The 21,702-nt window shown below is 40.4% G+C and overlaps 1 protein-coding gene across 1 annotated transcript in view; it reads right to left on the reverse strand.

Annotated features, from left to right (window-relative positions):
* The window catches only part of KIRREL3 (kirre like nephrin family adhesion molecule 3), a gene marked incomplete at its 3' end in the record, with an annotated part of 588,432 nt that overhangs the window by 199,064 nt on the left and 367,666 nt on the right, over positions 1 to 21,702 (reverse strand). Inside the window, exons 3-4 of the mRNA XM_083368619.1 lie at positions 19,046 to 19,195; positions 15,095 to 15,244 (exon numbers count right to left, since the gene is read on the reverse strand). Of these exons, the coding sequence (XP_083224745.1) occupies positions 15,095 to 15,244; positions 19,046 to 19,195 (300 nt within the window). The remainder of the gene's footprint in view (positions 1 to 15,094; positions 15,245 to 19,045; positions 19,196 to 21,702) is intronic.

A 21,702-nucleotide genomic window follows, 5' to 3' on the forward strand; every position in this document is an offset into this window, starting at 1 on the left:
TCTCCCAAAAGTACATAGATCCAAGAAAAGCAGAATGTGAGGCCGGAACACGATTTGAATGAGAAGCAGAAGGGGTGTCCCCAACGCAGTGTCAACGCTGCTAACATCGGATGTTTTTGCGCTGACAACAGACGGAAATGTAGCCATTTTCTTCCTTTCGCTTTTAGAGTTAGATGATGCTGAAAGGGGGGGGATATGAATGAGAGTCCAGCTAGACATAATAACACTGAATCTAATGTGAGAATGGAGGTTATTGAAATCAGAGATGATAAGGAATTGGGGGCTGGAGAGCTGGAGAGAAAGCTTCAAGCTAATTGGGGAATGTGATTGTGATTTATGACTGTAAATTGGATGACGGAATTGTGCTTTGATACTATGTGGGGGGGGATTCAGTTTTTGGCTTTGATTATGTAAGTGATATTATGCTACTCGAATAAAAGATTCTTTAAGGTAAGCAATGCCTCGAGGTTCTTTTGAAGAGTTTCATCTGTCGGAACCATAACACGCAGGGCAAGAAAGCTGCTCTTGGAAAGAGCAGATAAATCTTTTTTTTTTTTTTTTGGTCATCTGCTACAGCAGTCCCCAACCTTTTGGTCACCAGAGATTGGTTGTGTGGAGAGATTTTTTTCCATGGACCGGAGATGGTGTGATTTTGTGTACTGCCTGCATCCCATGGATGGGGCTTCGCTTGTTTGCGCGGCCTGGTTTCAGGCATGCTGTGGCCCGGTGCTAGTCCATGGATGGGGGGTGGGGACCCCTGATTTATTATATTGTTATATCTCAACAGAACAGATACGGTAATTTTAGCTCCAGCGTATCCCAGAACACACTGGATCACTTGCCTGTTGAAGAGATTTGCCAGTATTTTTTTAAAGACTTTCTGAAGCTGTGCACTTTTGCATATGTAAAAGGTAAAGGTAAAGGTTCCCCCGCACATGCGTGCTAGTCGTTTCCAACTCTAGGGGCCAGTGCTCAACTTCGTTTCAAAGCCGAAGAGCCAGCACTTGTCCGAGGACGTCTCCGTGGTCATGTGGCCGGCATGACTAGACGCCAAAGGCACACGGAACACTGTTACCTTCCCACCGTAGTGGTCCCTATTTTTCTACTTGCATTTTTTATATGCTTTCAAACTGCTAGATTGGCAGAAGCTGGGATGAGTAACAGGCGCTCACTCTGCTACGTGGCACTCGGGATTCGACCCACCAAACTGCCGACCTTCTGATCGACAAGCTCAGCGTCCTAACCCACTGAGCCACCATGTCCCTTCCTGTGCATATGTAGACACCCATAAAAACAAGAAGGAAAATCTTACAGAGTTTGCATGTTACTGTATCTCGTAATACTCTAATTACTATATGCATGTAACCTAGTAATACATAATGACAGGCTGCTTTGAACCTCCAGAAATGATGAGGCTCAAATGAAATGCTTTTATAAAGATAAATGTATAAGATAAATGTATTATGTTTTCCCCCCTCTTCTTCTTCTCCTTCTCCACCCCTCCACCCTTCTTTTTGCTATCTCCATGAACCCTTTGGCCACCTAGGGACCCTTCCCTTGCTTCTCCTCTCCTGCTTTCAGTTATATGTCAAATTAAAAGATAGATGCTCTATGTCTGAATCAACTTAATCAGTTCCATTAAATAATTCATGTTGATTTAGGAAAAGCTTGATTCCTAATGGGTCTTTGAGGAAGGCAGAGTTAACACTTTTTTTTTAAGGGGGAAAAATGCCTGGGGAAGTAGGAGAAGGCAGAAGGAGAGTAACTAGCAGCAAAAGGTAAATGTAAAATCTAATTGTGTATCAATTATTAATCATACATTTCTGGAGTAAATTCTTGCCCATCCGCCCAGCTAGTCCTTCCTTCCTTTATTAGATCTCTCCTGAAACCCCTTCTGCAACTTCTTAAATCTTTCTCTTATTTCTAAAGCATGGATGATTAAAGGTTTGTAAGAACCCTGGAATCCATACCAGGTCAAGGAGGGTGACAATCCTGCGAAAGGTTTCAGAGTCAAGCTGTGATGTTAAATTATGGAAGCATTTGGCCTAGCTTTAAAACAGTGAGCAAGACTTTTGCCCACAATATTTGTGCATTTCATAGATATAATAATAGTAACAATTATGTCAAAATGGCATTGGTGCATCACAAGTGGCTAACCATTACTTGACCTGGGCGTAGTCCCAGTTTTGTACAACAAACTCACTTAAAACATGGCGGATCTTTAAAGTGACTGGTACTGATGATCTTATTTCTGTCCATTTGTCCCTCTGAAAGATAATTACAGGTAGTTCTCAACTTATAACAGTTCATTTAGTGATTGTTCAAAGGTACAGCATCACTGAAAAAAGTTACTTAAGATCATTTTTCACATTTATGAACATTTGTAGCATCCCCTTGGCAGTGGTGGGATTCAAGTATGTGAACAACCGGTTCTCTGTGTGGTTGCCGCTTCCGGAAGTCCATTCTGAGCCTGGGCAACAAAAAATTAGCTACTGGTTCTGCCAAAGAGGTGCGAACTGGCTGGATCCCACCACTGCCCCTTGGTCATGTGATCACAACTCAGACAGTTGGCAACTGACTCACATTTATGACAGTTGCAGTATCATGTGATCACACCTTTTGCGACTTCCTGACAAGCAAAGTCAAAGGGGAAGCCAGATTCACACAACAATCAGATTACTCACTTAACAAATGTCTTGCTTACCAACCTCAATTTTGGGCTCAATTGTGGACGTAAGTCAAGGACATCACCATCATGTTCTTAAAAAATGATTTTAAATATATCACTGAAAGTCAATTACACAGAAAAAGTCTGAGTTGAGAGGTTAGTAGTGACCCCCTAACAAGTAAGTGTTCTGTATATCCAAAGGCTTATTGAGGTGGAGACTTGTACATTTTGAGTGCTACTGTAAGTTACGGTATATATATGCGGTATATAAATAAAATTATTATTATTATTATTATTATTATTATTATTATTATTATTATTATTATTATTATTATTATTATTATTATTACCATGGGTTGCTACTAATCTCCTTATTTCCCCGGATATTTTTTTTCAACCGTCCACTGACTTTGAAACATAACAGGAGACTTGCCCCAAATCAATCTTTTCTATTTGTGGGTGGCTTTGGCTGATAACCTTTTTTCTAAGGTAAAGGTAAAGGTTCCCCCGCACGCGCGTGCTAGTCGTTTCCGACTCTAGGGGCCGGTGCTCATCTCCGTTTCAAAGCCGAAGAGCCAGCGCTTGTCCGAGGACGTCTCCGTGGTCATGTGGCCGGCATGGCTAGACGCCAAAGGCACACGGAACGCTGTTACCTTCCCACCGGAGTGGTCCCTATTTTTCTACTTGCGTTTTTACGTGCTTTCGAACTGCTAGGTTGGCAGAAGCTGGGACGAGTAACAGGCGCTCACTCTGTTACGCGGCACTCGGGATTCGACCCGCCAAACTGCCGACCTTCTGATCGACAAGCTCAGCGTCCTAACCCACTGAGCCACCGCGTCCCTACAGCCACCGCGTCCCTACACCTTTTTTCTAGGAACAGCCATAACCAGCAAGGGGGAAATTGCCCTCAAATAACCAGAATGAAATGTTTGGGATGAATCAATCAGTTGCATCGTCTTGAAGGGAGTAGTGTTTCTTTATGGCTTCTAGAAATGGAAGGAAGGAAGGGAGGGAGGGAGGGATGGAGAGAGGAAGGAAAGAAAAGAAAAGAAAAGAAAAGAAAAGAAAAGAAAAGAAAAGAAAAGAAAAGAAAAGAAAAGAAAAGAAAAAAAGTGAATTTCCTTGCATAAAGCCGGCAGAGCTCTCTGGATTTCTAGAAGATGTACAAAATTGAAACAAAACAAACAATTTAAAAAAAAATCACCTAGCAACAAATCCAGTCAAAAAGCATATTTATCTTATGGGTCAAAAGCTTCTGATGCCGCTCTTTACCTGGAGGCCTGTCAGTTTTATACAATTTTTCAGCATGAACTCTGAAAGTACCTGAAAAAAGGGTCTTCCAAGCATGGATTCCAAGGAGATAATATTAAAATGGTTAACTGGATCAAGGATTGATGGCAATGATGAAAAATCTACTCCATCTTTATGGGGTTGTTAAGTAAATCAGAGAGCAGTACGAACAAGCTCAACCTCTTCCCTCCTGCCCCCTCCCCCCGCCAAATGCTTATTTTAGAAAAAGATGCAGCATCATTCACCAGTCAAGCATGGGCCATAGCTAGCTAGCATCATTTGACATCATTTGACATTCCTGAGAGTCACATTATCAAAAATAGAGCAGTTTCCCCACAGTCCCTCCCTTCTCCTTCTCCTTCCCCTCCCTTCCCTCTTCTCCTTCTCCTATCCCTCCTCTCCTCTCTCCTCTTCCTCTTCCTCCTCCTCCTCCTCTCTTCCCTTCCTTCCTCACTTCTTCTACTTCTATCCTCCCCCTCCCCTCCTCCTCCATTTTTCCTTCTTCTTTTTCTCCTCCTTCTCCTTCTTCCCCTTCCTTCCTCACTTCATCTTCTATTTCTATCCCTCCTCCCCTCCCCCTCCCTCCTTTTTTCTTCTTCTTTTTCTCCTTTCTTCCTTCCCTCCCTCCCTCTCTCCCTTCTTTTTCTCCTTCTCCTTCTCCTATTCCTCTTCTCCTCCCTTCCTCCCTTCTCCTTCTCTTATCCCTCCCTTCCTCCCGTCTCCTTCTCTGCCTCTGTCTCCTCGCCTTTCCCACTTCCCTTCTCTTCCTCATGGCAAAGCAACTGCACAGAATTTCTATCTGCCTGAATGCATACGAGATCGGGGAAACTCAACGCTAATTAATGTGTCTGCAACTCACAACTTACCCGGCAGGGCCTGGAATTCACTCACTGTCTCCTGTGTGTAGCAGGATCTGCAAGGTAACCCTCTGGCACATCTGGCAGATGCATATTTTAAGAATGTGCATCTGTTGGCTATATTATCTGTCTTCTATCCCCCCCTCCCCAAATTTCACGCTTTGATGGAAGACCTGAGGGAAACCTCCAGTGGTTACAACCAAAGTGTTTGCTTAGCAGTTTTGTATGAAAGCTGCTGGGGTTGTTTTTTTTTTCCCCTCTGCCTTCTTTCTCTCTCCAAGTTGTAATCAGGCTTGGACTTTATTTAATTAATATTCCAACTTAGTTAAACAGATCATAAATTAACATGCTCTTGCATTAAAAAAAAAGTGTCAGGTAGCAAGAGGCCTCTGATTTACTTGCTCAACTGTGGATTCCTAAATGTTTCTGTTTGTCTCTAGATGTGTATATACAAGGTGTACCAAAAGTCAAACCCAATACAAACACACACACACACACACACACACACACACAGACAAAGACACACAGAGAGAGAGACACCATTCTTGGTTCCCCCAAGTTCTCACTACATGTAAATGCAGGAATTTTTAACGACGGTAGTTAAGAACTTGGGGGAATGTTTTATGAACAAATAAATACTTTTACTTCTTACATGTATTTGACACCATCAAGTCTCAAACGACCTCAAAAAGTTAGTTGGCAATCAATGGGCAAAAGCAGAAAAAACAAAGCAAACTGCAAACAGTAGTTGACCTTTGCGTTGGCTTGGAGAGGACAACAAAGTTCAAATATGTTTCTAAGGAAATTGCTGTGTCATAGAGCGATTGATGTGGACTATAGGTACATGCTCTTGGGTGAGACCATTTGTTGCTTACTGGGAAGAAAGATCTTCAGTATGGCAGATGGATGGAAGTGTGTATTGTGCAGCATCTTTGGGAGCTGTTTGTGCAACAATAACGAGGTGATAATTTGTGCCATATAAACACATGCTAATTTACAGTATGTGTTTTCCAAGCCCAGGCAAAAAAGCCTGTTTCATGGATAACTTTCTATATAAAAATAACAGGATGGAGAAATCCTTCAGATTCCTACATGGGGAATGGAGCAGAAAGGGAGCACATAGGTGTCTATATTTGCTAAGGAATGCATTTTAATATAACAAGGCAAATGCATTTATAATCCAGAATTTTATAAGTTGAGATCCCAGGGTTGTACTCATCTCAAAAGTTATAATACCTTGAAATCTCAAAAACTCACTACTGCTCTTAAATATATGGCAGAAGGGAGCACTTATTAAATAATGTGCATATTAACCTCATGCAAATAATATAATATTAATTATACTGACATTAAAACTTGATTGCATTTAATTATTTTTGCCCTGATGCCACATACTACTTTGTTCTGATCTCTATGTGTCAGTGGGACTATTCATACACACACAACAGAAAAATCTCTAAATAGATGGCTCTTCTTTTAATCCATCTGTCTCTCACATCACAAAAGAGATGATGATGGTCAATGAGATAATGCAAAGACACATAGAATTTCCTTCCTTCCTTCCTTCCTTCCTTCCTTCCTTCCTTCCTTCCTTCCTTCCTTCCTTCCTTCCATCCTTCCTTCCTTTTTCTTTCTTTCTTTCTTTCTTTCTTTCTTTCTTTCTTTCTTTCTTTCTTTCTTTCTTTCTTTCTTTCTTTCTTTCTTTCTTTCTTTCTTTCTTTCTTTCTTTCTTTCCTTCCTTCCTTCCTTCCTTCCTTCCTTCCTTCCTTCCTCCCCCCCCCTCTCTCTTTCTTTCTTTCTTTCTTTCTTTCTGTCATATATTAGAAATCTACAAAATTAAATACCGGAGGCAAGAGAATCTAGAACATAGGTGGTATGGTGAAAAGGGAAGGGGTTTAAACACTGCTTTGCTGAAAATAAAACCTCAGCCATAGCAGATTGTTTTAACAAAGACAAGGTTCGTCATCACTTATAACACTGAAATATGCATCAACGTAACAACAAAGCATTTCTCCATAAAGCTTTGTTTGACTTCGGAATGACACATTTTTTGTTTTGTTTTTTTAGCAAATTAAAGGAAGCAATCTTCACGGAAGTTAAAATAGCTATATCATCACGTTTTTTTATTTAGTTCAGATTGTGGAAATTATAAACAGGCAGAAAAGTCTGATTATCATTAATGTTTCTCATATTGTTCAGTAGAGGTCAAAATAGACATGTACAGTGAGGAACACAGCACTAACTGTTCAGAGTCTGTGCCACTTATTTAAATGTGTAAAGAAAGCATAGGCTTTTATGCATATAACTGTCAAGTTTTATTGTTTGCAAACATTGTAATTTTGTTGAATGGAAAAGGAAAGGAAAGGACCACTCTTCCATCACCATCTTGTCTTCTTCTGTGATCATGCCCTACTGGACATTTGTAACATTTTGGGAGTAGTTTAATCAATTCTGTCTGAATGTCCAAGGCTTGAATCCAAATATGGCATAAGATCTTCAAAATCCTCAAATATCTACTCAGTATCAATTTAATTTGAATTTAAATTGGCTTTCTCCTAAACATTTTGAAAATACTGAGCATGTAGACAGGCGTAGTTAAGCATTTATGAATCCATCTATTTTTCAGACTAAGAGTTAAGGATCTCCTTAAATTTCCACTCATGAAATCAATGAGATTCAAGGCAGTTCAGCTTTGGCTTGGCCAGTTCCATTAACTTCATCGCTTCCCACTTTTCTTGTACCTCTAAAATTTCAGTTTCATAAATAATTTGTGCTGATACTTTTTGTCATGAATATTTTAATTTCTGAATAAACTTAATTCCCTCCATGAAGCCTTGTGAACCTTAAACATCCATTAAGGGATTGTTTGGTTTTCCTTATTGCAGTGCTTAAAAAAATGATTGGAAGGCAGCTGGTCTAGTCTATGGAGAAAGTAGTACCCATAAGAATAAACAAGAAGATTACTATTCAACTCTTTTCTCATTGTTTCCAACATGATTTGGTGGTTGAGAAAGCAAATACCAAAATGTTAGCTTTAGTGTGCAACAGATGTTCAACTTCTTTCAACAATGCGTAGAAAAACAATATTCAGGCTCTCTTTACCTGAAGTACTCAACCTAAACACTCCACCCTCTGCCTCCATTGCTTCTTTAATGTTGTCTGCTGCAGATGCTCTTGTATTGATCAAGAAGCTCAACAGTGATGTAGCCTTCATGCATATGGATATGTGATATCAATTGATGCAGGGAATCTGCTGCATCAGGACCATACATGATATAGGAATCAACATAGCTTTGTTGTTCCAAAGTTTGCAATTAATGCAGAAATACCTGCAGCTATCAATGTTATTGCAGTGACATTGGTAGGCTGGGGAAGGCTTAGCCAAAGCATTCATGTCTTGGGATCTGAATAAATTAAAAGGCCTCTGAATAGGACTCCATACACTCTTGTTTTTGGAGACATCCCATTTCAAAGTTAAAGTAGGGAAGCAGCACTTGTAGAATATAGATGTATGCTATTGAAGCTTGGCTTCCAATAAAGCTGAGTATGATGTTTGTATCCCAACATCTCTTCCAATGTTAGTGTTTTACATGGTGGAACTAAGACTAAATCCCATCTCTTGACTTCATCCAATTTTAAGAAGATATCTTCAGACACATGAAAACAATTCTTAGGGTGTCAATGGAGATTCTCACTCATCCAGGTCATGGTTGTCCCAAAGGTATTTTCTCAAAAGGCAACTGGACTTTCTTAGTTTTTCCTTGAAGACATTTCAATTCTTATCCAAGAAGCTTCTTCATCTTGTTGGGGTGAATTTGACAAGAGGGTGCTTTTAACTCCCTACCAAGTTTGCAAATACTGACTAAAAGAGACTTTCTCTCTCTCAAGTTTGCATGAACTTTTTATTTCACACAGAGCTGTCTGATGAGCAGCATGAGCTAAGCATTTTTAAGTCACATTGATTTCCACAAGAGAGGCTTAAGCACATGCTTAACTATCCCATCAGTTGAACTTAAAAAGGCTTATCTTTGAGTGAATCATGACCGGTTCTAATAAATGTCAGTCAATAGCCCTATTTCTAAATATACAGAATTCACAGAAAATGGCTATCAGAAGAAAATATCATGGCTGGCTTTTATTTCCACATTCTTCTCACCTGGTGAGTTCCATCCAGCTTTAAAATACTATTTTAAAAGATTGTGATCATTTTGGACCATTACTGTAACCATCAAGGTTTTTTGTGTGTTTTTTAAAATCTGAGACAAATACACCATTAGGGCGACAATGAGGGTCCATATATTTCGATCCTCTTGTTCTGCAGTCAAACAGGTATAATGAAAAGCACTGTGACAATTCATTTTGCTTTGCATTCTTCTGCCCTCGTTCACTTCCAACTCGCCATATAATTAAATGCAGCACTTGTCTCCTTTTCAAATCTGAAACACGGTTCAAAGCATCAAGCAACATAGCACCAGAGGTTTCTAGAGGCTTAGTGAAGCAACTTGGCCAAAAAATCCCTCATTGGGATGAAGCATTGCAAGCCAAACTCTACTCTACTGATAGAAGAGAATAGCTTGCAAATGGGCAGATTGCATGGCTTGCTGATGTCTCCCCTTGGTCAGCTATCTCAACAGAGCAGACAGGCAGACAGACAGACAGGCAACAAACAAAGATATAGAGGTAGATATTTTAATCCAGAGAAACTGCTTGCCAGTGTGGTCTACTTCTTTTATATCAGCCATGACACAGCTTTACCAAATGACATCCCCTCTGAAACATCCACAACAGTGTCCGTGCCTTCTATAAATGTAGTCGCCACCCCTGTAAATAAAGAAGCATCACAGGCTCTAGAGGAGATGGTTGGTCTCATTATCAATCCCTGCACGGCATCCAAGCATTGGTGTCACCACAACCAGCAGGAAACAGGCAATTTTCTTCTTGCTGATTCCAGCATCTTCGTTTCCTCCAAATTTCCCTGCCTCCAGCACTTGCGTCCTTGCTATTTGTTTTCCCCACCAAAGCTCCATTATCCTTTTTTCATCTTGCTCCACCGGCTTCCTGTGACTGTGTTAATGGCTCTCACTTTGGACAAGCCCAGGCAGTCAGTCCCTTGCAGTGTCCCACCTGGTGACATGCAAGACATGCTGTTGTGTAGTTCTTCTGGAAACTCTAGCAGTAATATACTCCAGGGTGGCTTCCATTTGATTATCTGAGACAACATATTTGCTCTTAATAGACTGTAAACATTTCTGCACTGCTCCTCAGCTTTCTTTCTTTCTTTCTTTCTTTCTTTCTTTCTTTCTTTCTTTCTTTCTTTCTTTCTTTCTTTCTTTCTTTCTTCCTTCCTTCCTTCCTTCCTTCCTTCCTTCCTTCCTTCCTTCCTTCCTTCCTTCCTTCCTTCCTTTCTTTCTTTCTTTCTTTCTTTCTTTCTTTCTTTCTTTCTTTCTTTCTTTCTTTCTTTCTTTTTTATAAGCTCCTTACTACTGTATGCCCCTTGGCTGATGGAGAAGAAAGACAAGAAGAAAAGGTGGAACGAAAAGCTAATGGGATGGATCAATAATGAAAACGAATTCACGTTTCTATTCTGGTTTTCTAATCAGAGGAAACAAAGATGACAATTCATGCAGAATTCTGAGCGTTAGTAGTGAACTGTGATTTTATTCTCTTACAGATCTGTGTCAAGAATTGATGTCAATGATGAAAAAAATCACCCCATGTTTCTGTATTTTGAAAATCAGAGAGCAGTAATAACACGAACAATCTCTCTCCCCCATCAAGTGCTTGCTTTGGAAAAAAGATGCAGCTTCATTGGCCAATGAATTAAAGTTGTTCAGCATTGAAAAAAATGGGAGGAGGATATTTGAAAGAATCTCAACAAGGATTGAAATTTACAGCTTGGTAAGAACTTTCAGAAATGGAAGAAAAGAAAACAGAACAGGTGGGATGGAATAGGCTGAAATAGGTCAAGGTTTGCTGGTTATTTGTTGCTTTTGGACATTCTTGCCTCTTGCCCTATTTATTCCCTATCAAAAGGAATGTAAAATTATTCTGCCAGCTCATTCTGAAATGTTATTATTTGGTGTTGTGTATCAACCACATAAGGGACATGGTGGCTCAGTGGGTTAGGACGCTGAGCTTGTCGATCAGAAGGTCGGCAGTTTGGCGGGTCGAATCCCGAGTGCCGCGTAACAGAGTGAGCGCCTGTTACTCGTCCCAGCTTCTGCCAACCTAGCAGTTCGAAAGCACGTAAAAATGCAAGTAGAAAAATAGGGACCACTACGGTGGGAAGGTAACAGCGTTCCGTGCACCTTTGGCATCTAGTCATGCCAGCCACATGACCACGGAGACGTCCTCGGACAAGCGCTGGCTCTTCGGCTTTGAAACGAAGTTGAGCACTGGCCCCTAGAGTTGGAAACGACTAGCACGCATGTGCGGGGGAACCTTTACCTTTACCTTTACCTATCAACCACACCCCTTTGTTTGCAGAAATATAGATCTCGGTTCTAGATTATAAATGAGGAAAGAATTGACATTTCCTGAGTAGACTTCCATCTTCATTTGAGGGACAATTCAAATACATAAGGGAGCTATAAGAAAATTCCTAGGATGATCATAAATGATATATCTTGGTTTCTTTTGAGCAAGAGTGATTACATGCACCAGAAAATGTATACGCCTAATGCTAGGGTTGCAGAAGAAGAACCATCTTTGCAAAATGCATTGGATTCTACCTTACTTTGCTGTAACGTACAAATATTTGCAACTCTCATGAGTGATCCCAAAACTAAGTAAGGATTCTTTTTTTTTTTTTGCCTAGATCAGACTGAAATCCCTTATTGTTGAATGCAGTGATCGGTTATTAGTCATTTAAATCTCGTTTGGTTTAAAAAGGACTAATTCTTTCGTTGTTGTTGTTGTTGTTGTTGTTAGCTGCGAAGTTGTGTCCGACCCATCGCGACCCCATGGACAACGTTCCTCCAGGCCTTCCTGTCCTCTACTATCTTCTGGAGTCCCTTTAAGCTCACGCCTCCTGCTTCAGTGACTCCATCCAGCCACCTCATTCTCTGTCGTCCCCTTCTTCTCTTGCCCTCAATCTTTCCCAGCATTAGGCTCTTCTCCAGTGAGTCCTTCCTTCTCATTAGATGGCCAAAGTATTTGAGTTTTAGCTTCAGGATCTGGCCTTCTAAAGAGCAGTCAGGGTTGATCTGATATTGGCTTTATAATTTCACTGTTCCTAGTCATGTGATTTTTTTTTTCTTTTCTGTTACATGTCATGGATGTTTCTTCTTCGAAAACAGGATTTTTTTAAAAAACTGGAAATGCCACTCCAATTGTCTCTAAGTTTAATTTCAATTGCCCTGTTTTTAAAAAAAATGAGATAGAAGAGGTGGAGGAAAGGTATAGTTAGAATTTCTTTAATGCTGAGATATTCTGATGGACATTTTGCTTCCAAATAGTTGGATCTCAGCAAAGTTGCAAAGAGGAGGACCTACAGAACAATCTGTTGTTAGGAGAACACCTACTGGGCTCTTCTATTAACACTGTGCTGTAGTGTTTATCAGGGCAAATTCAGTGAATGTGTCTCTTCCCACCATGGAACTTCAGTAATGGAAAATGCATTTCCTTCTGAGCTCAGTTCATCGTATCACTGGCTAATGATTAATATAGTCCAATCTGATCTATTTGGAAGAGGAAACCTGTAGGATTCCATGGAGTTTCCTTCAAAGTAAGTGTGCTTGACTAAAGATTCGCAATTCACCCGAGATCTCCAAAGCCCTTTTTCAAACCTCTTCAATACCCTACATTTTTTAAAATAGAAATTTGGGTCTCTATTCTGCACACTTTTATTATTTGATAGTCAGAACGTTGCTTGTACCTTTAAGAGTGGCTGGCCTGGCCATTCGCATTCTTCTCCCTTTATGATATTCTAGGTTAACTAATCAGTCCCTTGCAGAACTTCAGACGTAGTCTTGAATAGCATAGCAGCGTGGGCTTGCAGAAGGAGTGAGTGCCAAGCAGCAGGGATAATGAAGAGACCAAATTATGAACTTCCAGCATAATAGAGTGCTAAAATCATGACCCAACAGTCAGGTAATGAGCCAGTAAATATCAAGCAGAAGCCTCAACCAATTCTAGCAAAAGAGGAGTTCTGAATCCAAAGTGGGAGTTTGGGTTGAGCTTCAACTTTTAAGATGTAACATTTCGATAGGCACAGAAATGGTGCTGGATACATAAGAGAATTACACACAATTGCAAAACACAACCTATCTCATCTTGCACAGGGAAGGTAAAGACCAGCTATAGTAGTTCCAAGACATAGAAATGACATGTAACATAGCAAGATTCATGCAAAACCTTTCTTCACGCGAATTAATTTGCTGGACGGGAGAGTTTCTAGCTATAATCCTGGAGAGAGGAGAAAGTAATTACTATTAAGTTCCTTGCATGAACAGCTTTCTTCCTGGGGGAAAAAATTCTTACTGCCAGTCCTCCATACTCCATACTGTAGTGGAGTAAAAGATGGGAAGTGCAATATCCTCATTGCTTTCGATCATCAACAGCTAATCAAGCAAGCCAACCAATCCCCTCTGACAACCACAATCTATTTCCAACAGAAATGCATTGACTTTGACGAGTCTGGCAGCTCAGGAGAACAAAACCCAGAGCAAGATTTAATTAATAAAAGGAGAGAAGGATTTACTTGCTAGAAGGTGCCAATGAAGATCTTCATCCAGCCAGAATAATAATAAACAAGAGAGATCAAACTACATGCAATCAAATCATAAAAACTCTCCCAGGATAATTTCCCCAGGATACACAATTTCCATGCCTACATTGCACACAGTTCTCTTATTTCCAATTTACTGGTAAGCCCCCTCCATACCTTTGTGATATAGAAGATCCCACTCATCGGGATGATAATGAATGAACATTAGTTCCCATTCTCTCTTTCATACAGACTCCACTGATAAACACTTTTCAATCATAATAACATCTCAGCTTTTAGTAGCTGCAGGGAGTTATTCTGGATGTATACTTTTCATCTGGGTTTGTGTACATAAATCTTGTGCCTGCCAGTTACTCATTCAGAATCGTCGGGATTGTTGTAAATCAAAATCAGACAAACTGATACTTCTTAATCAAGGGTTTTTTGTCCATAGGTTTTATTCTTATTCATTCTTATTTGCCTCTTCCAAGATACTGTAGGAATGAGGTGGTGGTTTGGTACTGAAAGACTAAAAGTGAAGGAATACAAAGGGCATTGTTCAAAAGCCATTGTCATGTAAATAAGGAATGATTTGGGTGAAGCACTATGTTCAGTATTTTTAGTTTTTAATTTGAGACACATCCAACTCTGACCTTCAACAAAAGAGGAATTTCAATATATTTAAATTCCACATGTTCAGCAAGTGAGGTGTTTATGAGTTTTCCTCCCGTCTTCCTCTCTCAACGCATTAGAGAAAATAGCTGCCTACAGCAGGCTAACCTTTTAGCAACTACCGTATGTGCCCCACTTAAATTTGGGTAACAACCTGGCATTTACAATGGGTAGGAGGGTGATGCAAACAGAAAGGGATGGGATTTTTATTTGTTTGTTTTTTGTACTAGGTTGAGCGGAAAGGGTTTTAGCTCTTCCTTTGATCCTTTCTGCTATGGGAAGCCAACGTTTGCAGATAAAATTTCCACCTGTTTGATGCCATAAAGGGGCAGAAGAAGGCAACTTGAATTTTCAGCGATTATGGTCAAAGAGTGACAAAGAAAGTGGGTCTTGAAGTTGCATGCAGATTTGGGGGTCCTGATAACCCATTTCTGCTTCAAAAATTGGAGTTCCTTCACTGTAGCTGTTTTGGCAGTTCTATCAATATTTGTAGGGCTTAGGAATGTTATATGTCTTTACACAATCATTTCTGCATTCCTTCCCTTAATATCTGCACATCCTTATCTATACTGTGATAAGGCCTCATTATCTCTTCACCCCCACCATCTCTGACCACAGCTGTGCCCAGCACTGCCATTAAGGAGAAGAAGGAGGAAACATATCACAGGATGGCCATTTTTACCTACCTTTCTCTCCAGAATGTTGACACCCGCCCCCCTGCTGCTGAATCGCCTTCAGGCAATTCATTTGAGATAAGCCAGGCAATTCGTACCACGTAATACCACGTAATGCCAACCTGTGTTCTGAAAGCCAGTTACTCATTTCAAAAGACTTTTCATTTCTTTCCCACTCAGGGAAGAAATAAATCCCATCATTTTCCAAGAAAAATGACATCCCTACCAAGAACGGTCAGCCGGGCTGGTCTGGAACGGATGGCTGCTTGAATGGCCTGGCACTCATACACCGCATCATCTTGGAGATCTGCTCTCAGGATCTTCAGATGATGCTCCCCTGAGAGGTGATCTCCCACAACCAAATATCGTGGATAACCTGTGGAGCACATAATGGAACCGGAGTTAGAGCAAATAAGTAGCAAGTGTACATTGATTTTTTTCCCCCCTCCCATCAAGAAGAAGTCTGGAAGAGCGCAAAGTTCACCAGACAAGACTGTTCATGTCATGCCTTTTTCAAATGCTGAGTTGTTTTTTTTAAAAGAAGAATGACATAAGGACCATTAAAAAAAGTTGGATCACATCTTCGTATTCTTTTCCTAAATCTTCACTTCAGGACTCTCCAAACCCATCCAGTCTTTCAGAGCATTAAAACCCCATCCTCCTCCTTCTTCTTTTGAAGATTTTCACAAAATGATTCTTCTCAAAAATAAATTGGGGAAACCTCCAAACCGGAGCACAAGGAAGGAAAAAAAAAGAAAGAAAGTCATTTGGTGCTACTGCTACACCAAAATAATGTTTTGAAGGCAATTTGAAGAAGGAAACTTAGTTCCTAATAAATAAGCTAAACTATTTTTTAAAACCCACTCAACAGGTTTGTTTCAAAAGCTATGCCTTCTTTCAGAGGAAGGACAAATGGTGACAAAGAAGTAAAACCCTCATCCACTGCACGAATTCATCTTTTTTAGAAATCATTTTTCAATTCTCTTGTCCCACTTTCTTGCCTCCACTGAGTGGCCATTGTTGTTTTGTTTAGTTTTGCTTTGCTTTAAGTAAAAGTGAATTAAAAAGAGGACCTCTCTAATGCCAAGAAGAGAATGTTATGCACCACAATTTATAATTGGGGTAGCTTAAGCCATAGAAAACCATCTAAGCACTTCACACTTTAAGCATACTGATGAGAATCCATCTTTAGAAGAATGTGGATCATGCAGCCTTTCATTTCACAAAGTACCCCAAGGACTTTATTCAAACTGAGTTTGTTGTGTGGAAACCTTGTCTTCATCCCAGCATCTTTTAATGAAGGTTATCTTTATTTAAGAGCTTCTTCGTTTACTAAATACTGGTCTTATATGGACATTTAACAAGAGGACACAATTAAGTGCTTTTGACAGCAGAGGTTTTAGCAGGATCTTGATGGTGCAGTGGACATTTGTAACTTCATCTTCCCTGTTATCTAAGGGATGGAAGGTTCAGAGACCTCTCCTAATTTCACTTCTTCTCGTTATATTGTTAATGAGCTGCAAGACAGAGGTAGCTTGGCATTAACCTTTTTTTGTTTTCCAAGCTCTCAACATCAAGATTTGCTCTCATGAAACGTGAGAAAAACAAATGAAGAGTTTGTTTGTAATTAGTTAATTAGATGACTAGCTGAGCTGGAATTCCGCAAACAGGCAGAACCCCAGTTTGCTAAATCCGACCCAAGAAAGTTAATTGCTCAAATTTGTTCAGAATGAGATGTCAACCACATTAGCTCTTGTTACTCATTTTAAGGCCTCCTCCAATTTGGGCAGGCAGAGAACAAACTGTTTCAGAAATATCAACAATATGCACTGTGCAGCTTCCACCAGCAAGGGGGATATGAGAGAAGGTGGTTGATTACTTAAATCTGGCAGGCAAGAGAAGCTTAGTAAGGAGAACAGGAACGTTTTTTTAATAAGCTAACTCAGCAAAATAAAATAAAATAAATTGAACAGAACGTGGCTTCTGTAATGCCCTGAAGTTGATTCAGTCCCTCTTGAATGCATAGATCACTCCCTTAGGTATGTTAAGAGAAAAGGGCTCTCACATCATTGCTCTGAAGCCTGGAGCAGGATTCCCATTTTACAGCAAACTCTCAAGCCTCTGCTTATAAGTATGCCGTACACGGGAATGTTTATAAATGGGAGGCACCCAGTTGTTCAAAGTTTGATTCTTATCACAAACAAAAGCAGCCACCAAGGGTCTGCTTATGTTTGTGGTAGGATATAAATCTGATGGATGAGTTATAATTATTGATTAAACATGTACAAGTTTAAACATTATACAAGTTTAAAAGGGTTCTCTAGTCCCTCGAGGGCTTGGGTGGCTCACAACAAAATTAAAAACTGCACGAGGTATTAGGTTAGCCATAACCTCCTTCTTTTAGTGCCTTCTGAAACCAGGATCTAGGATTTCTGCAGTGGAAAACAAAAGAAGTAAGGTAGGGCTTAATTTTTTTTAAAAAAAAATATTCCATCTTTTTACTTTAAAATGTAAAAGGCAGTGAATATAATATTCCTTCCTCTTCCAATTTTCCCTCAAACAACAACTTTGTGAGGTGAGTTGGGCAGCGAAAGAGCGATTGGCCCAAAGTCACCCAACTGGCATTGACACCTATGGCAGGATTAGAACTCACAGGCTCCTGGGGATTGGCCCAAAGTCACCCAACTGGCATTGATACCTATGGCAGGATTAGAACTCACAGTCTCCTGATGATTGGCTCAAAGTCACGCAGCTGGCCTTCATGGCTGAGGTGGGACCAGGTCTCCTGCTTTCTAGCCTGGTGCCTTAACCTCTAGACCAGACTGGTTCTCATTGCACCTAAGCACTTCCATAAACACAAATCTTTGAAAATCAGGTAAGAACCAGAATAGCCTGTTCTTTGTTCTGTTCCAGCCTACGACCGGCCCTGTTTGAATGTCAGAGACAACCCCTTTTTATAGTCAACAGGCTGGAAAAACCCAACCAAATTTATTTACAAATAAATCAAAAGTTCAAACCAGAGTTAAACCAAAAGTTCAAACAAGAGTTAAACAGGAATAACAGAATAACAGACTAGGACTCTAGCAGAAGATCTTCAAATGGTTGCCTTCAGCAACCAGCACCTCCCTTTCATCAGCAGTCCCAAGGTGTGGCTTCTCATTGCCTTCTCTTCCTCTCACCGAGTTGCCTCATTGCCTTTCTCTGTTCTGCTCTGCTGGATTGCCTCCTGCTCCTAGCGTCCCTGAATAGATCCAGCTGTGAATCATCCACAGTACGTCCAATACCTCGTGCTCACACGGCTGAGTCTGATCAGGAACATAATGGGAGGGGCCAGGCTGAGAGTCCTGCAGTGCATCAGAGCCTCCCTCTGACACCAAAGGCTCTCCAAACCACTCCTCCTCCTCCTCTTCAGAATCATCAGACTCAGCTGCCAGTATCACAGGCTGACGCTGAATCACAATAGTCTTAACCAATGAGAGACAGTTTGGTCTAGTAGATAAAGCACTGGTTCAAAAATGGGGAAACTGGGGTTCTAGTCCTGCCCTAGGCACAAAAGCCAACTGGATAACCATGGACTGGTCACTTTCTCTCAGCCATATGGAAAAGACAGTGCAGGGAATTTTCCATGTAGCGTTTAGACTTAGACTTATATACCACTTCATAGTACTTTACAGCCTTCTCTAAGCAGTTTATAGAGCCAGCCTATTGCCCACAACAATCTGGGTCTTCATTTTACCAACCTTGGAAGGATGGAAGGCTGAGTCAACCTTGAGCTGCTCAGAATTGAACTCCTGGAGTGAGCAGTGAGATAGCCTGCAATTCTGCGTTCTGCAATTCTGGTGCACATGTAGGCCTTGAAGGCACACATACCCACCCACAAAAAGCATGATTATTGCTAAGCTTGTGGTTGCCAAATGTATGGGTAAAAATAAAACCGGGGAAAAGTGTTTGCTTTATGGTGAGAAGAGATGTGTGCATGCATTGCGTATGCTGGACGTTCACCATGTTGTTCTTATTTAGCATCTACTAGGAGCCATCCAGGGTGGGTAAGGATTGATCTGACCAAATGAAAAGTAAAAATAATATTTAACAAAACAGGTAAGAGTTACTTGACAGAGAGATAGGTGGCATATACATTTAATAAATAAATAATTTTTTATTAAAAAAATATTCTTACTGGAGAGATCCCTTCCTACTCCAAGTGCAAGTCCATCTTTAATCCATAGCACAATTCCATTATATTCAGGAATAGCGCACAGGAGGGTCACGGGCTGTCCAGCAATCACAACCTGGTCCTGAGGTTGCTGTGTAAAAGAAGATGCTGAGCCTGGAGAAAGAGATAAGAAGCAGAGTGAGTGTTTGAACACGGAATCCTGGAGCAATAAATGCTTGAAACCCTAATGGGATGAATCATCTCACACCTGAAAAGCAGAATAAGATCTTTGAAGATCATCAAATTACTTAGCTTTCAAAGTTTCTGCAATGCACATTGAATTAGTGGTGCTGGCAAGTCGGGATTTGCTTTTTTAATTTGTTTTCACACACCTCTAAATCTTGTGATCATAGCCTTAGCTCAAAAGCACATCCAAGCACATCTTTTGGACTGTGAAAAATGTTCTTTAGGTCAATACACACTGGGATGTCCTTTTCAAGATAAACAGAACTTGTGTGAAGCATTTTCATAAGTTTCTCAAAGAAAGAAAAAAACAGGTTGTGTGGATTGGATAAAAACAGATGCTGGAAGAAATTTTTTCCAGTCCAATCCAAAGAAAACTGTTCCGATCCACTATAATCCAGAAAAGCCTCCTTTAAATTGGTGCCTTCCATGTATATCAGACACAATTTACAGAATCAAATCAAACCCCTCTTTACTGCAGTCATAAAACAGCATAGATTTAAAGAATTTCTGTGCGGAAGATGCCATATTGTGGAAGGGAGATCCGGGAAGTGCTAAAACGGACCATTCCTTCTGAAATATGAACCCTGTGAAATATTAACTATTTCTACAAATGAAATGAGTAAAATGGAAATATGGCTTGTAGGTCACGGAATGACAAGCTGTGGAATGCAATAAGCTTTTGTGGCTCTTTGCAAACTCTACCATCAGAGATCTGAGTCACATCATAAAGCTGGGAAGAGCCAGAATATCGCCTGGTTGCCTAGGCAACCAGGTGATTTCTCCTGCTGTTCCCTCACAGGCTGCAGCAAGGCTCGAAGAGATGAATGGTATAAGCATCTCCTTGTTGTCTAGGCAACACAAGGATGTGCTGCCTTCCGCTGGCCTAAGCATAATAACGAGCGACTTTTGTCTTTTTTGAAAATCCCCTCTCTCTCAGTCAATGGAAAAGATGGAGATATTTTTAGCCAAAAATGAATCCAGAGAAGTGTGTGTGTGTGTAATTTACTTTCAGGAGTTTACCATTTCTCAAGATAATTGGCTTCTCTATTTAACTTTTCTTACTTGAAGGAAGATTCCCCCTGCCCTCTCTAACATTCAAGTAGCATTACCTTCCCGTGATTTAAGGCTACCATTTCAGGTCCAACAGTCTGGGGTATTAAGGAACTTTTTTGGCTGGGATATCACAGTGTATGATTCTCAGAGTTGAATAGAGCCCGTTTCCTCAGTCTTTGCTTATAAGACTCAGTTTCCACTTCCACTTGTAATATATATCTGTGAATTCTAATTTCAAATACTTCTTCAGTTACCTAAAATATTCCATGAGGACTTTGGTGCTCTCTGAGTAGGGTTGTTTTCTTGCAGACGTTTCATTATCCAACTAGGTAACCTCATCAGCACAGTTACGTAGTTGGCTGGTGAAACATCTGGAAGAAAACAACCAAGCTCAAAGAGCACCAAGGACCCCACAGTTCAACCTTGAGCTACAAATAGTCTTTTCTACTGGATATTCCATAAGGTGGTATCTCACCCCATATAAGAAAGCTCCAGCTAGGGACAGAGCTACCTAGCCTTTCATTCTGCTTCCTGCATAGAAATCTCCCATTCCCATGATGCTTCCAAAAGCAAAGAGGGTAAGAAAGGGAGAATGTTCTTCATTTTAGTCCCAGCATCTGATATTTAGTGCTCATGAAACTTCTGAATTAGAATATTCCAATTATTAACAATTGATCAATGGAGGAATCGCTATCTGGAATCTCCCACCAAACTGCTCATTGGGTGACCCAGACACTTAGTATTAAAGGATCAGAGGATCACTTTTTTTTTTACGCTATAGATTCTTTTTTGTGAGCCTCAACCATGTCTCCTAATTAGCCGTTTTCCCCTCTAAAGTAAACTGCCCCACCAGCAGGGATGTAGAAGAGAAGGGACATCGTGTTCGGAAGCACCACGATAACTGATAAGCAGAGAGTAAATGTTGCCTTTTCTTTCATTAAAAGCACTTGGGGAAAAAAACTCTTGTATACCAGTCTGTTTACATTTCTAATTAAAAGCTAAGATTTGCATTCCACCTGGATAAAAATCTTTTATTAAAACTCAAAATACGGTACTTTTCAGTTAGATACTAGATGCAGTCAAAAATGATCTGGATGGTATACTTGATGTCTGGCAAAGAAAGTTTAGGATTGCCGCCATGCTGGGGCTAACATGTTGAAAATGATACACTGTGCTTTTGTAGGATCTTTCTCTGATTGTACACACACACACACACACACACACACACACCATCCTAATGAGCGAGAGGAATTTCCACATTTACCATTTAAACATCTTCCCAAGCATTCCAGCTTTTCCCAAACAAACAAAACATGTCATGGATTGACCATGTTCTGATCTTTACATCTAAAAGAAACTTGGGCAGTTTCAAAAATTCAATG

This window comes from Vipera ursinii (genome assembly GCF_947247035.1).
Source record: "Vipera ursinii genome assembly, chromosome: 8".
In the NCBI taxonomy this organism is placed as follows: domain Eukaryota; kingdom Metazoa; phylum Chordata; class Lepidosauria; order Squamata; family Viperidae; genus Vipera; species Vipera ursinii.